We start from the raw sequence: 13428 nt of genomic DNA, 5'->3' as shown, positions 1-13428 counted from the left end.
TGGCATCACCTTCCTCAAGGTTCCCATGCATCTCCCCATCGCTTGCTTCTGTTAGGGGTTCCTCAGCCATCCCACCCCGCAGAGTGACGTGGCTGAGCACTCCTGCACCTGTAGACACATCATCCTTAGGAAATAAATGGTTAGCAGGTAAAACATGCACATTGTCATCATCATCATCAGTATGAAATAAATCACTCTCAAGTAACGCATGCAATTTCCCGTCACTATCATCAGCATTAGCATCACCCTTAGCATCTGATTGGTTAGGGGATCATGAACGTAATATGCAAGCATTCTCCCCAAATCCGGCACCTCAATCTATAAACACCAGGGCCATTGGCAAGTGACAGCGGATGCCCCCAATCCAGGTGACAGTCAGAGTTTTCTCCAGAATAATCTCTTCAGAGGCCGCCAGTTCGGGTCGGATGAGGGTTCGTTCAGCCCCAGTGTCCTTCAGGCCTTTAGCGACATACCCCCTATGGTGATGTGCTGCATGTTGTCACAGACCCTCCCAACCGCCTCACCCACCAAAAGAACTGCCGCATTAGGCCCTGGCCAGGGGGTTCTTCTGCTTCTCCTGACAGCTGGCACTGATATGCCCAGTTTTATTGCAGGCAAAACACTTGCTAAGGCCAGTGGCAGGTATGGTGTTGGCAAAGGGGACAGGGCCTCCGGTGAGTCGGCTGGCAGGGGCACTGGGGTTGGTTGCAGGCTTATCCCCTCTCCAGCCGGCAGGAACTGGCTTCTGCACTTTCGATTTACGGTTGGCCTCATAGGCCTCGGCAATCTGCGCTGCTTTATCTGCATCTTTGGGCTCTCTGTCCATCACGAACTGTTGCACCTCAGCTGGGCAAAGATGTAGAAGCTGGTCTTTGATCATCAGGTCTTGCAGATGCTCAAAGGTGGTCACTGGCAGTCCTTGGATCCACTGGTGAAAGTGGGTCCTGAGTCCATGCAACACATCGCTATAACTGTCGTGTGGGCCAGGTTCGAGGTTCCGGAACTTTTTGCGGTAAATCTCAGGAGTCAGTTGGTACTTCTTTATCAGGGCCTGCTTGATGGCCTCATAGTCTTCATCTTGGTCTGGCGGGAGAGAAGCAAAGCTTTGCCTTTGAGCCCTGGGGTTAGGTATCGGGCCCATTCAGTCTCAGGCAGCCGGTACTGTCTGCAGGCTTTCTCAAAGGCCCTCAGAAAAGTGTCCACGTCTCTGTCCTATTACATCACAGGAAAGTGCTCTGGCCGGAGTTAAGGGGACTCGCTGCCCCGGGTGGTGGATGGTACGGCCATCTTCAGTTGATGGGCCATCCGAGCTCAGGCCTCCCTCTCGGCTCTCTGCGCCTCCAGTTCGGCTCTCGCTGCCTCCCGCTCGGCCCTCTCAGCCTCTTGGAATTGCAGGATAAGCTGCAGACGTCTCTCTGGATCATCTGAGGAGCAGTGTTGCAGAGCCATCTGCAGGTGGCGGTCCACGTTACTCTGGTTGGTAGTAGGGCCAGCATTCAGCGGTTGGATCTCGGCCACAGCACCACCTGCGCTGGTGCTGGCTTCTGCATCCGCTGGGCTCTGAGGATGGGCTTGGTCTGCTTTAAATCGCACCAGTTCTGTGACCATGTGGGCCTTGGTTTTGACAGCCATGGGGGTCCAGGCCATGGTACGTGCGTATTCCAACAAGAGTGTTCTTATGCTGCTTGGTGTACCAGTGCTTTCCTTTTGCGGCCATCATTGCCAAATAAAAGATAGGATAGAAAAACAAAGAGAAAGGGAGGGGGTAATCGCTTTACACACTATTGTCTCAGGACTAGTAAACACTGGTTTGTTCTCCAAAACTTTTTGTGCAGGATCCTCGCAAGAACTATGCAAGTTTTTAGTGAGAGGAATGATTGCTCAATCCCAATCTCTAATGCTCTATTATCCCACCGCTCTGCCACCAATATGTCATGAACCGGGGGTATTTGGTTGCCCCAGTTCTTTCTTCAGGGATTTATTTATATCCTACTTCCCAGTTCCAGTTTGGAACTTGCACCTCTCTGGAGCCCCCCTTACCCTCAGGTTAGTCAGGGAACTGCACATAGGATAATTAGCCACCAGAAAGGCTGCCTACTATGTACTGGCTATTGGGATCACACTGCAGTGAGGACAGTATAACTATTCCCAGCCGCAAGCAAGCAATACACTTATAAACCCGTTTCCGTCACTGCCAGTTTCCTCAAAAGCGCAGGACACTTCGCTGCCACCAGCTCCTATTACTATGATTAATAGCGGGTCAGGAGCCAACCCAATCAGTAGTGTAATTAGTTCAGAGGATGTTGCGGGTATGTTTTAGAACAAGGAGAACAGAGCTAGTAAATATTATAACTTTTACTCCAAAACGATTAAGCAGTGTTTACAAAAAGTATAAAAAATGATATTACAAGATGAGATAATTATAGTATGTACAGATCGATTACAAAATAAAAGGGATTAAAGATTAAAATAAACTTACATTTGTCTTATGTCATTCCATGGTAAGCCATGCAGCAGGGAGGAGGAGGAGCATATGTATTAATGCATCAGAACAGATTGCAGAGTATCTGTTAGCTCACTTCCTGGGCAAAAGCTACTGCTAAAATGAGATCCCATATTTTATACCCTCTGCAAGTGACATCACTGAGGGGCTCGATATGCCCCCTTGGAAAGGTATGAAAAACTTCTAATAGCTCATAGACATCCTAACTCGGTCTGTGAGGCTCGTAGATGGACGACCAAATTACCATTTTCCTCAGCATGATATTGGTGTTCATTTAATTCCAAACATGACTTGGCTATGTGCCTCGGTTAAGCAGTAATGCGTTTCTCAAATTCTGCCAGGCGCTGAGCTTAGAAAAAGCACCCCTATATCGCTACTTGGGGTCTAGTTATTTCATCTTGAATAACTTTTTTGTACGCACATGGAGCAGATGGCTGCAGACAAAGAGCTGGTGTCTGCTAATTAACACATTCTTGAGGGAGGGGGAAAGGAGTATAGGATTACACACACAGGCAGAGAGAGAGAGAAGGAGGGGTGGAGAGGGGGAACAAAGCTGCAGTGTGTGTCTGCAAAACCAAATGAAGTAGCAGAGCTCAGTGTGCGCACAATAAGAGGTTACGTGATATTTCCCTACAATGTTGGTTTATTATTTTACATTATTTCTAGGAGACAAGGGCATCGGGGATTGGGCGTTAAGGTGTGTATAATTTTTTTAAAGCATTTTATTTGAATATGTATGTAATTTTACCTTTTTTTTTAACTGTGAACACAGGCTCCGGCAGATGAGACTACATCTCCCATCAGCAGCACCTGCTGTCACTGTTATCAGATGTAGCCCGATGGGAGCAGTAGTCTCATTGACTCATGCCTGTGGGTGACAGTCAAAGCTGCGGAGTCACGCTGACATCTGCCAGCATGATCCCGCAGCGCTCTGACCAACAGTATGTGGTAGCATTACCGCGGGTCGCAGTCACAGCAGCGGGGTCACGCTGACATCGGACAGCATAATCCCGCAGCACTCTGACCGACGCTCTTACCGATAAGACCCACCACACTGGTGTTTCCCACGTTGTCACACAGATGGCTGCGTAGGAATCACCACAGGAAGCCGGTAAAATGCAAAACAAAAACTCAGCAAATCCGCAAACATTTTTATACATGCGTTTTTGCTGTGGATTTGACTGACTCGATTGAAGTCAATGGGTTTAGAAACGCTGCAGAAATGCAAAGATTATTGACATGCTGCAGAAAGAAACACACTGCAAATAAGCACAGAAGTTTACTGATCATGTGCACAACACTTCAGCATTGCCATTGAATAAGCTTGCATAAGGATTCCATAACGTTTTGGCCTTTTTTCGAGCAGCACAAAAGTTCCAAAAACGTATCAAAAATGTTCACAAGATTTTCTCTCCTTCCCTTCTCATATTAAACTTCGGTTTTGTAGCTGTAGTTGCTCGATATTAACAAGCTTTCCACAAGGGCCGTCCCCTTGCATTGTTTAGATAAACCGTTGATGACTCGTATTCTGCCTACATGCCTTTCAAGGGCTGCGTCCCTTGCATCACTCTACGTTGAGTTGAATTGTTATTACTTTTCAAAGTTTTTTGTGTCATGTGCTGTATTTGCCCTCCCCTATTTCCCTTTATTCTTATCCTTCCCCCCTCCCTTCCTCCCCTCCTTTCATTCCCCCTCCCCCCTCCCCCCTCCAGGTTAAAATTCAAAATCCCAATAAAGTTCTTTGGGAAAAAAAAAAATGCATTGTGTGCACATAGCCTTATACAGTATATTCAAGACCTTCTTTACATGCAGTAAATGGTGAGTTGGGTAATTGCAAATAATATTGGGTTAGTAATGGCAATTTTATAGTTTACTTATTAAACTTATTTATTAAATTTTGATTGTGTTGCATGGTAGTGCAATCATTTTTTAAGTTCTAACATTTTGAATAGTGAAAAGCAAAGACATCTGGAATTTCTTTTGGGTGTATACAAACTGTTCTGTCATTTTTTTAACCATATGAATTATTATTTTGAATCTTGGTGAACCTGTTTTGTGTGTCCAAATCTGCGCTGCTGATAAAGATGAATGGCACCATTCATCTTTATCAGCAGCGCAGATTTGGACAAATACACCCTGTTTCTCCATTAACCTCAGTTCTCTGGAACCGTGTCCTGCAGCAGCTGATCCATGCTTTTTACATGTTTCTTAGTTGCAACAAAACAAGGTGAGTGTACCTCTCCCCGGTGCAACCCATGTTTTTAACCAGTTAAAACCCTATTTGCGCTTTATTTGCTCTCCAGATTTTCTACTTCTAATTTTGAATCTTAGATGCTTAATTTTTCTAGCCATTATGTTTGAGGGTTCATATAATTTTATGGTTATTTTATTTATTAAGTTTTGGTTTGGTTGCACGATAGTGCAAACTTTTTTTAAGTTATAACATTTTGAATAGTGAAATGCAAATACATCTGGAATTTCTTTTGGGTGTATACAAACGGTTCTGTCATTTTTTTAACCACATGAATTCTAATTTTGAATATTAGATGCTTAATTTTTCTAGCCATTATTTTAAAGGGTTCATTTGTCCAGGTATGATAATTGGATTTTATTGTATTCTTCAAATAAAAGTACTTTGGGATGTTTTGGGTTGTCATTGTGATTTAAAAAGGGAAACACACTAGTTTGACAATAAATGGCTTCACCCAACCACTAACCATGAGTGGAGAAAAAGTTTTGATGTTATCGTTCATATTCTCTGAAAAAAGGCTAATAAAGCAAAAATTCTGCCTGGGTATGTAAACTTTTGAGCACAACTGTATAAATACAATCTTACAGCCAAACCCTCCTTTTTAGCAGCTGCAAAATTATACAAGTACCTATATGTAACTCTGAGATTAGACGAGTGATTAATCAATACATATTTTATCAATTGCAGCAAGACCTTGTGGAACAAACTATTTTATTTTGATACAGATATCCTCTAGACATAAACAAGGGTAATGAAAAAATCAATGCAACATTACAAAAAATGTGTGTAAAAAGATCTTCAACAACCTGTCCCAACCCCTTCTAGCTTAAATAGATACTGAAATGTTACACCTTTGATACAAACTTAAAAAAGTACTATTTTATTTCATTCAACCAATCTTACCTGACTCATTTTTATAAGAAAACAATCAATATAATCTCTTGGACAATTCTCATCCATTGTTCCTTCATGTGATTTCACTTTTTCCATAACATACTTTCTCAATTTGTCAAAGTTTTTGAAAAGTCTGGTGTGCGGGCCAGGAAAGTGTTTCAACAAGTTTGGAGCTAAATCAAATATCTATGAAAAAATAAGTGGTCTTGATTAGTTTGTACCAATCATGCATGCTTTTTATATTAATATACAGTTGTGCTAATAAGTAAAGATGAGCGAGTGTACTCGTTGCTCGGGTGGCCTCCGAGCATTTGTAAGTGCTCAGAGATTTAATTTTTGTTGACGCAGCTGCATAATTTATGGATGCTAGCCAGCCTGAATACTTGTGGGGGTTGCCTGGTTGCTAGGGAGTCCCACATGTATTCAAGCTGTCTAGTAGCTGTAAATCATGCAGCTGCGCAATGAAAACTAAATCTCCGAGCACTCACAAATACTCGGAAATCACCCGAGCAATGAGTATACTCGCTCATCACTACTAATAAGTTTACATCCTCTGGGCAGAATCTCTACCATTTTTTAGGAAACAAGTTATCATGGAAAACACGACTGTTATTTTAGTTTCAACTTTTTTGCAGATAGCATTAAAAATAACATAGGTGACAGATAATATGTAGTACAAGGATCCCCTCCCAGGGGAAATGTATCAGACTGTAAAGAGGAAGAACATTGTCCTTGACTTAATATGTTTAGTTATACAAAACAAATACATGACAATATAAACTCAACTGTGTGGTAATAGGTAAAAGAGGGGAATGAAGGGGTGGTGCAGTACCTTAGGTAATAGAAATGAGGGCTAAGTCGAAACAATCTAAAATTCGTGTAGATCTAAAGTCATATCCAGCGATTAGTGGTGTCTGTGTTATATGTTATATACATAGTAACATAGTAACAGTTATTAAGGTTGAAGGAAGACTTTAAGTCCATCTAGTTCAACCCATAGCCTAACCTAACATGCTCTAACATGTTGATCCAGAAGAAGGCAAAAAAAAACCATGTGGCAAATAGTAAGCTCCACTTTGGGGAAAAAAATTCCTTCCCGACTCCTCATACGGCAATCAGACTAGTTCCCTGGATCAACGCCCTATCAAGGAATCTAGTATATATACCCTGCAACATTATACTTTTCAAGAAAGGTATCCAATCCCCTTTTAAATTTAAGTAATGAATCACTCATTACAACATCATATGACAGAGAGTTCCATAGTCTCACTGCTCATACAGTGAAGAACCCGCGTCTGTTATTATGCCTAAACCTTCTTTCCTCCAGACGTAGAGGATGCCCCCTTGTCCCTGTCTCAGGTCTATGATTAAAAAGATCATCAGAAAGGTCTTTGTACTGTCCCCTCATATATTTATACATTAAAATAAGATCACCCCTTAGTCTTAGTTTTTCTAAACTAAATAGCCCCAAGTGTAATAACCTATCTTGGTATTGCAGACCCCCAGTCCTCTAATAACCTTGGTCGCTCTTCTCTGCACCCGCTCTAGTTCAGCTATGTCTTTCTTATACACCGGACACCAGAACTGTGCACAGTATTCTAAGTGTGGTCGAACTAGTGACTTGTATAGAGGTAAAATTATGTTCTCCTCATGTGCATCTATGCCTCTTTTAATGCATCCCATTATTTTATTTGCCTTTGTAGCAACTGCCTGACACTGACCACTGAACATGAGTTTGTCATCCACCCATACACCCAGGTCTTTTTCATTGAGAGTTTTGCCCAGAGTTTTAGAATTAAGCGCATAGTTATACATCTTATTACTTCTACCCAAGTGCATGACCTTACATTTATCCCCATTAAAGCTAATTTGCCAATTATCAACCCAAGCTTCTAGTTTACATAAATCATCCTGCAATATAAAATTGTCCTCCTCGTATTGATTACCCTGCAGAGTTTAGTGTCATCTGCAAATATTGAAATTCTGCTCTGAATGCCCCACACAAGGTCATTAATAAATATGTTAAAAAGAAGAGGGCCCAATACTGACCCCTGTGGTACCCCACTGCTAACCGCGACCCAGTCCGAGTGTGCTCCATTAATAACCACCCTTTGTTTCCTATCCCTGAGCCAGCTCACATATTTTCCCCTATCCCCATTACTCTCATTTTATGTATCAACCTTTATATATCAACCAATATAGATATTGACATTATTCTGGAAAAATCTTTTTCAGTCTGAGATTGGATCCATGGGTCCCAAATACATCGGAAGACACCAAGAGAATCGGATCTGATGGCTTCAATTTTTTCATATAACATTATTAGATTTATCCGTCTCTTCACCTGTTTTATCGACAATGTATTGGTTTTCCATTGTCCAGCTATGTGATTTCTTGTTTCCATGGTCATAAAATTGATAAGACGACAAGTTTTATTATTGGCGTTGATTGGTCTGTCACCTAAAAGGAGTACAGTCGGTGTGAGGGTCATTTCCTTTTTTAGGATGATGTTAATTCATTTTATTACATCTTTCCAAAGGAATTTCACTATAGGTCATGTCCACCAGGTGTGAAGTGTATCTCCCAAGACAACACATCCCATGAAACATTTATCTGAAATTGTAGGATAGATCTTGTGTAGGTAATTGGGGACGTGAAGAGTTCTATGAAATAATTAAAGAGACATTTCGGTAAGCAAAATCTAATTGCTTTCTTTTACAATGTTTTCATAACATTTATACCATCTCTGTGGTGAGAGGGTGATTTGTAGGTCTTCTTCCCATTGCTCCATGTTTTTAACTTCAAGGTTTTTTTGGGTTGATTAAATGCAGTGTAAAATTGTGATATTAGGCCCTTTCCCAGTGGGTCATATAAGCATTTCAATTCGAAATCAGTTGGTGTATTGATGGTTAAGGTTTGTAAGAAATGAAATATTTGTTCTAGTCTGAAAATTTCGGACACTGGTACTTGGCATTTCATAGTGAATATTTGTTTCGACATTAATTTAAAATGTGTTGTGAAGCGCTGCAATCTAGTTATCTTATTCTGTTTCCACCAAGTATGGTTCCTGGAGGCTACACCCGGGGGCAACATGGGATTATCAAACAGTCTCAAAAGCAGTGGTGTGAGATTGCAGAGCAGGTTGAAACCTGTTTGCTTTCCATAGGTGCTATGAATGAGATATGTATGGTGAATGTGTAGCCAGGTCGTTTGGTAAGGTCCAGCGGCACAAATCAGACTCTCTAAGCAGTAGGGTGCTATATGAGTGCTTTCTATTTGAGGCCAGAGGGGTGTATTCTGTTCTGCATTTACAGCTGCAAGTTGGACTATCTGGGCCACCTTGTAATAATGAGTAAAATTCAGTAATGAGACACCCCCTTTTCTTTGTGCCTGAGTAAAATTTGTTGTGATAGACGTGGCTTTTTGTTGTTCAATAACACAACACCTATAATGTACCCTACGGTGGTTAGCCGCACAACAAATATCCACCTATAGAAAGAGGCACCACACATTGATAATAAAAACCACTTTTTGACCCCTGGACTAAGCATTTCATTGCGAAATTGCGAAACGCGCGTCGGGTGTGGTGGACTCCTGGCCCTTCCTCCATTACTTGGTAAATATGTGTTGGTGGCCTTTCATACTTAGACTACATGCTTATTCCTATGTATGATGTTCTGTAACCAGTACCTATTAATTTACCACGCTATATATAGCTGTTAAAAATTCACCATGCCGATTTTTGTAATGTGAGATATCTGGACATACCAGTGTATATATATATATATATATATATATATGCATATCTTTGTAAATTGTGCTAGTTGTCTACCTTTATTCTGTGTCTGTTACCCCTCACCTGTTGCCTATTTAGGCTTTTTTATGGCCATTTATGGTCTTTTTTTTATATCAATAAAGTGTTTTTTATTATCAATGTGTGGTGCCTCTTTCTATAGGTGGATTTTTGTTGTTCAATATAAAACACAATATATGCGAATGGATCATTTTAAATGTCATTGAAGGTATCAGAATTGGCAGTGAACGAAACAAATACAGAAATTTGGGTAGTGTTACCATTTTTACTGAGTGGACTCCCCCCAAAAAGGAAAGAGATGGGAAAGACCATTTGGATAGAGTTTTCACTAAGTTTTGTAATAGTGGGGTATAGTTATGTTTAAATAAAGTAGTTTTGGATGGTGTGAGATTGATTCCCAAATAGGTGATGTATCGCTTTGTATGTTGGAAACGGAAATTAGTTAGAATTGAATTTAGGACTGTCGGAGGGGTATTGAGAAACATAATCTCGGATTTGTCAACATTGACCTTTAGTCCTGATATTTCCTCAAAGTGTTTGAGGGTTTTAATAAGATTTGGCAGGGATACATGAAGGTTCGTTAATGTTAGTAAAAGGTTGTCAAGACTGGTGGAACGCACCAAATATTAATTAGAGCGGATATGAGGTGCGTTCACAGTCCAGGGTCCACCGTGCAGAAAGGACTCCTGCTGCTCGGTAATGGCAGACTAGATGGCGGTATAATGTGAATACACACATGGGTTAGCTTCACCCAGTATGAAGGAAGCGAACCCTATTGCGTCACAGGGAAGCGATACCGCACAGAGAGCGCAAATAAAGAGTCACAGAACTCTGTCCCAAGATATGGTGAAAGAGTTCCTCTAGACCTCTAAGGCCATGTGCACACGTACAGTATTTTTCGCGTTTTTTTCGCGTTTTTTCGCTATAAAAACGTGATAAAAACGCGAAAAAACACTTCCATATGCCTCCTACTATTTACAATGTATTCCGCATTTCTTGTGCAAATGTTGCTTTTTTTCCGTGAAAAAATCGCATCGCGGAAAAAAAAGCAACATGTTCATTAAATATGCGGAATTGTGGGGATTCCGCACACCTAAGAGTGCATTGATCTGCTTACTTTCCGCATGGGGCTGTGCACACCATGCGGGAAGTAAGCAGATTATGTGCGGTTGGTACCCAGGGTGGAGGAAAGGAGACTTTCCTCCACGGACTGGGCACAATATAATTGGTTAAAAAAAAAGAATTAAAATAAAAAATAGTCATATACTCACCCTCGATGTCTTCCCGCCTATCTGCGCTGCATGCTGCCGCTTCCATTCCTATAGATGGTCTGTGAGAAGGACCTGCGATGACGTCGCGGTCCTGTGATTGGTCGCGCGACCGCTCATGTGACCGTGACGTCATCGAAGGTCCTTCACACACACACCATCTAAAGGAACGGACGCCGCTGAGGAGATCTGCTGTATGCGGGTAAGCATAACCATTTTTTTTATTTTTTTTTATTTTTAAACATTCCATCTTTTACTATTGATGCTGCATAAGCAGCATCTATAGTAAAAAGTTGGTCACACTTGTCAAACACTATGTTTGACAAGTGTGACCAACCTGTCAGTCAGTTTTCCAAGCGATGCTACAGATCGCTTGGAAAACTTTAGCATTCTGCAAGCTAATTACGCTTGCAAAATGCTAAGAAAACCGCAAAAAAAACGGGAAAAAACGCAAAAAAAAAATGCGAGCAGGAAACAACACTGGGGATGGCAATGATTCGGAGCTTTCATCCATCTACAGGCATACATCCACACACACATTAGCAAGATTACAGTAGCGCATGGCTGAGCGGCCATGCAAACCTTTTATAGCAGTAGCGCTCCGGGACCTTCCTGATGGTCCAATAGGAACCGCAACAGGACCTGAGCATGTGACCCCCGACCTCCAATGGGAGGTCATCCCATGGGCATGCTCAGTATGGGAAAAGAAGGAATTAGTCCCAGAAAGGCCTAATTGCTGCTGACCAGTGCTGGCTACCAAGGCAGAGCCTGGAAAGGCAGCAGTAATCATTCGCACAGTATCAGCTTGAGCCAGATGCTGGGACCGATGTCTTTGCAGAGAAGGTTCCACTGCAGCTGGAGGAGAATGGGAGACCGCAGTGGACATGGTTCGAGATTTCCCCTGTGCAGTGGTGGGAACTCAACACCTAACATGCCCCCTCCTCCTTGGGCCTCGCTATGTTCGAAGGCTGCAATGAGCAGAGGAGCCTGAATGTGCTCCACAGATTCCCAGGTTCTGTCCTCTGGGCTGTAACCCTTCCAGTCCACCAGATAGTATTTTTTGCCATGTACCACCTTGCACCCCAAGATAGAGTTCACATCGTACTCGTCCGTGGACAAATCTGATGTTCCGGCAGATGACTCGGAAAACCGGGACATATAGACGGGCTTTAAGAGGGATACATGAAAAGTGTCAGTAATACCTAGGAGTGGAGGAAGAGCCAAACGGTAGACCACAGGGTTGACCTGTTCCAGAGCCATGAAAGGGCCTATGTAGTGAGGCGCAAACTTAGTGGACCCAACTCGCAGCCTGATGTTACGGGTGGAGAGCCACACTAAGTCGCCAGGAGCAAAGGTCGGAGCGGGGCGTCGGTGTGCATCAGCAGAAACCCTCATTTTCTCTTTGGAGGCCCGGATGGCATCCTGTGTGCGGTCCCAAATGTCACATGCCTCCATCGCCCAGTCTGCCACCCTAAAATGGTGGATGGCACGGGCATGGGCACAGGGACACGCGTATGCTGGCCATAATTAAGGAGGAATGGGGTCTGCCCGGTGGAGTCAGCTACGGCATTGTTCAAAGCAAATTCCGCCCATGATAGCAAAGATGCCCAGTCATTTTGCCTGGCGGAAACAAAATGTTGCAGGTATGTGACCAGAGTCTGGTTGGCCCTCTCTACCAACCCATATGTCTCGGGATGGTATGCAGAAGAGAGATTCAGTTCAATGCTGAGTAAACGACAGAGCTCTCTCCAGAACTGAGATGCAAATTGGGGACCCCAGTCACTGACAATTTTGTCGTCAGGCATGCCATATAGATGGAAAACATGTTTAATGAACAATGCCTCAAAGGCCCGTGCAGAAGGTAACCGTGGAAGTGGCACCAAGTGCACCATTTTAGAAAAATGGTCGGTGACTACCCAGATAACGGTGTAGCTACGAGACTTGGGTAGGCCCACCACGAAGTCCATCTCAACCATCTCCCAGGGCCTGTCTGCAACCGGCAGTGGGTAAAGTAGCCCAGCAGGCCGTTGCCGAGGAGACCGATTCTTGGGGCAGGAGACACACGCCCGAAAATAGACCCAACGTCACGGGCCATATGTGGCCACCAGAACGTCCTCGCCAGAAGCTCAGATGTCCTCTTGGTCCCAAAATGTCCACCCACCCTGGACGAGTGAGCCCAAGAGAGAACCTCTGGTCGCAAATTAGATGGAACGAAAGTCTTGCCTGGGGGCACAGACACTAGCAAAACCGGAGCCACAGTTCTCAGACTCTCTGAGGGGACAATAAGCCGAGGCTCGTCCTCCTCCTCTGATGATACTAAGGAGCGGGAGAGAACGTCGGCACGAGTGTTCCTCTCCCCGGAGAGAAAATGGAAAGTAAAGTAGAAGCGGGAGAAGAACAGGGACCATCTGGCCTGGCGAGATTTTAGCCGCTGGGCGGTTTGCAAATACACCAAATTTTTGTGGTCAGTGAAAACTTGGAAGGGAAAGTGAGCCCCCTCCAGGACGTGTCTCCGCTCCGAAAAGGCCAACATCATGGCTAGCAACTCCCTCTCCCTGATGGAATAATTCCTCTTCGCCGGTGTTCAGGTCTTGGAGAAGAAGAAGCAAGGTTGCTTCCGAACTTGATCATCCTTCTGGAAGAGGACTGCTCCAGTACCAACGGAAGAGGCATCCACCTCCATGATAAATGGTTCATC

The 13428-nt window shown here is 43.3% G+C and overlaps 1 protein-coding gene across 2 annotated transcripts in view; it reads right to left on the bottom strand.

Moving 5' to 3' along the window:
* The window catches only part of LOC138642238 (cytochrome P450 2C20-like), a 126825-nt gene that overhangs the window by 57133 nt on the left and 56264 nt on the right, over positions 1-13428 (bottom strand). The window contains exon 5 of one of the 2 annotated variants that reach the window (XM_069730289.1): positions 5658-5834. The exons of the other annotated variant lie outside the window; for it this stretch is intronic. Within the exon in view, the coding sequence (XP_069586390.1) occupies positions 5658-5834 (177 nt within the window). The remainder of the gene's footprint in view (positions 1-5657; positions 5835-13428) is intronic. 2 annotated transcript variants of the gene reach the window in all.

Source organism: Ranitomeya imitator, chromosome 6 (assembly GCF_032444005.1).
Source record: "Ranitomeya imitator isolate aRanImi1 chromosome 6, aRanImi1.pri, whole genome shotgun sequence".
Lineage (NCBI taxonomy): Eukaryota > Metazoa > Chordata > Amphibia > Anura > Dendrobatidae > Ranitomeya > Ranitomeya imitator.
This window is presented reverse-complemented; position numbering and strand designations above follow the sequence as displayed.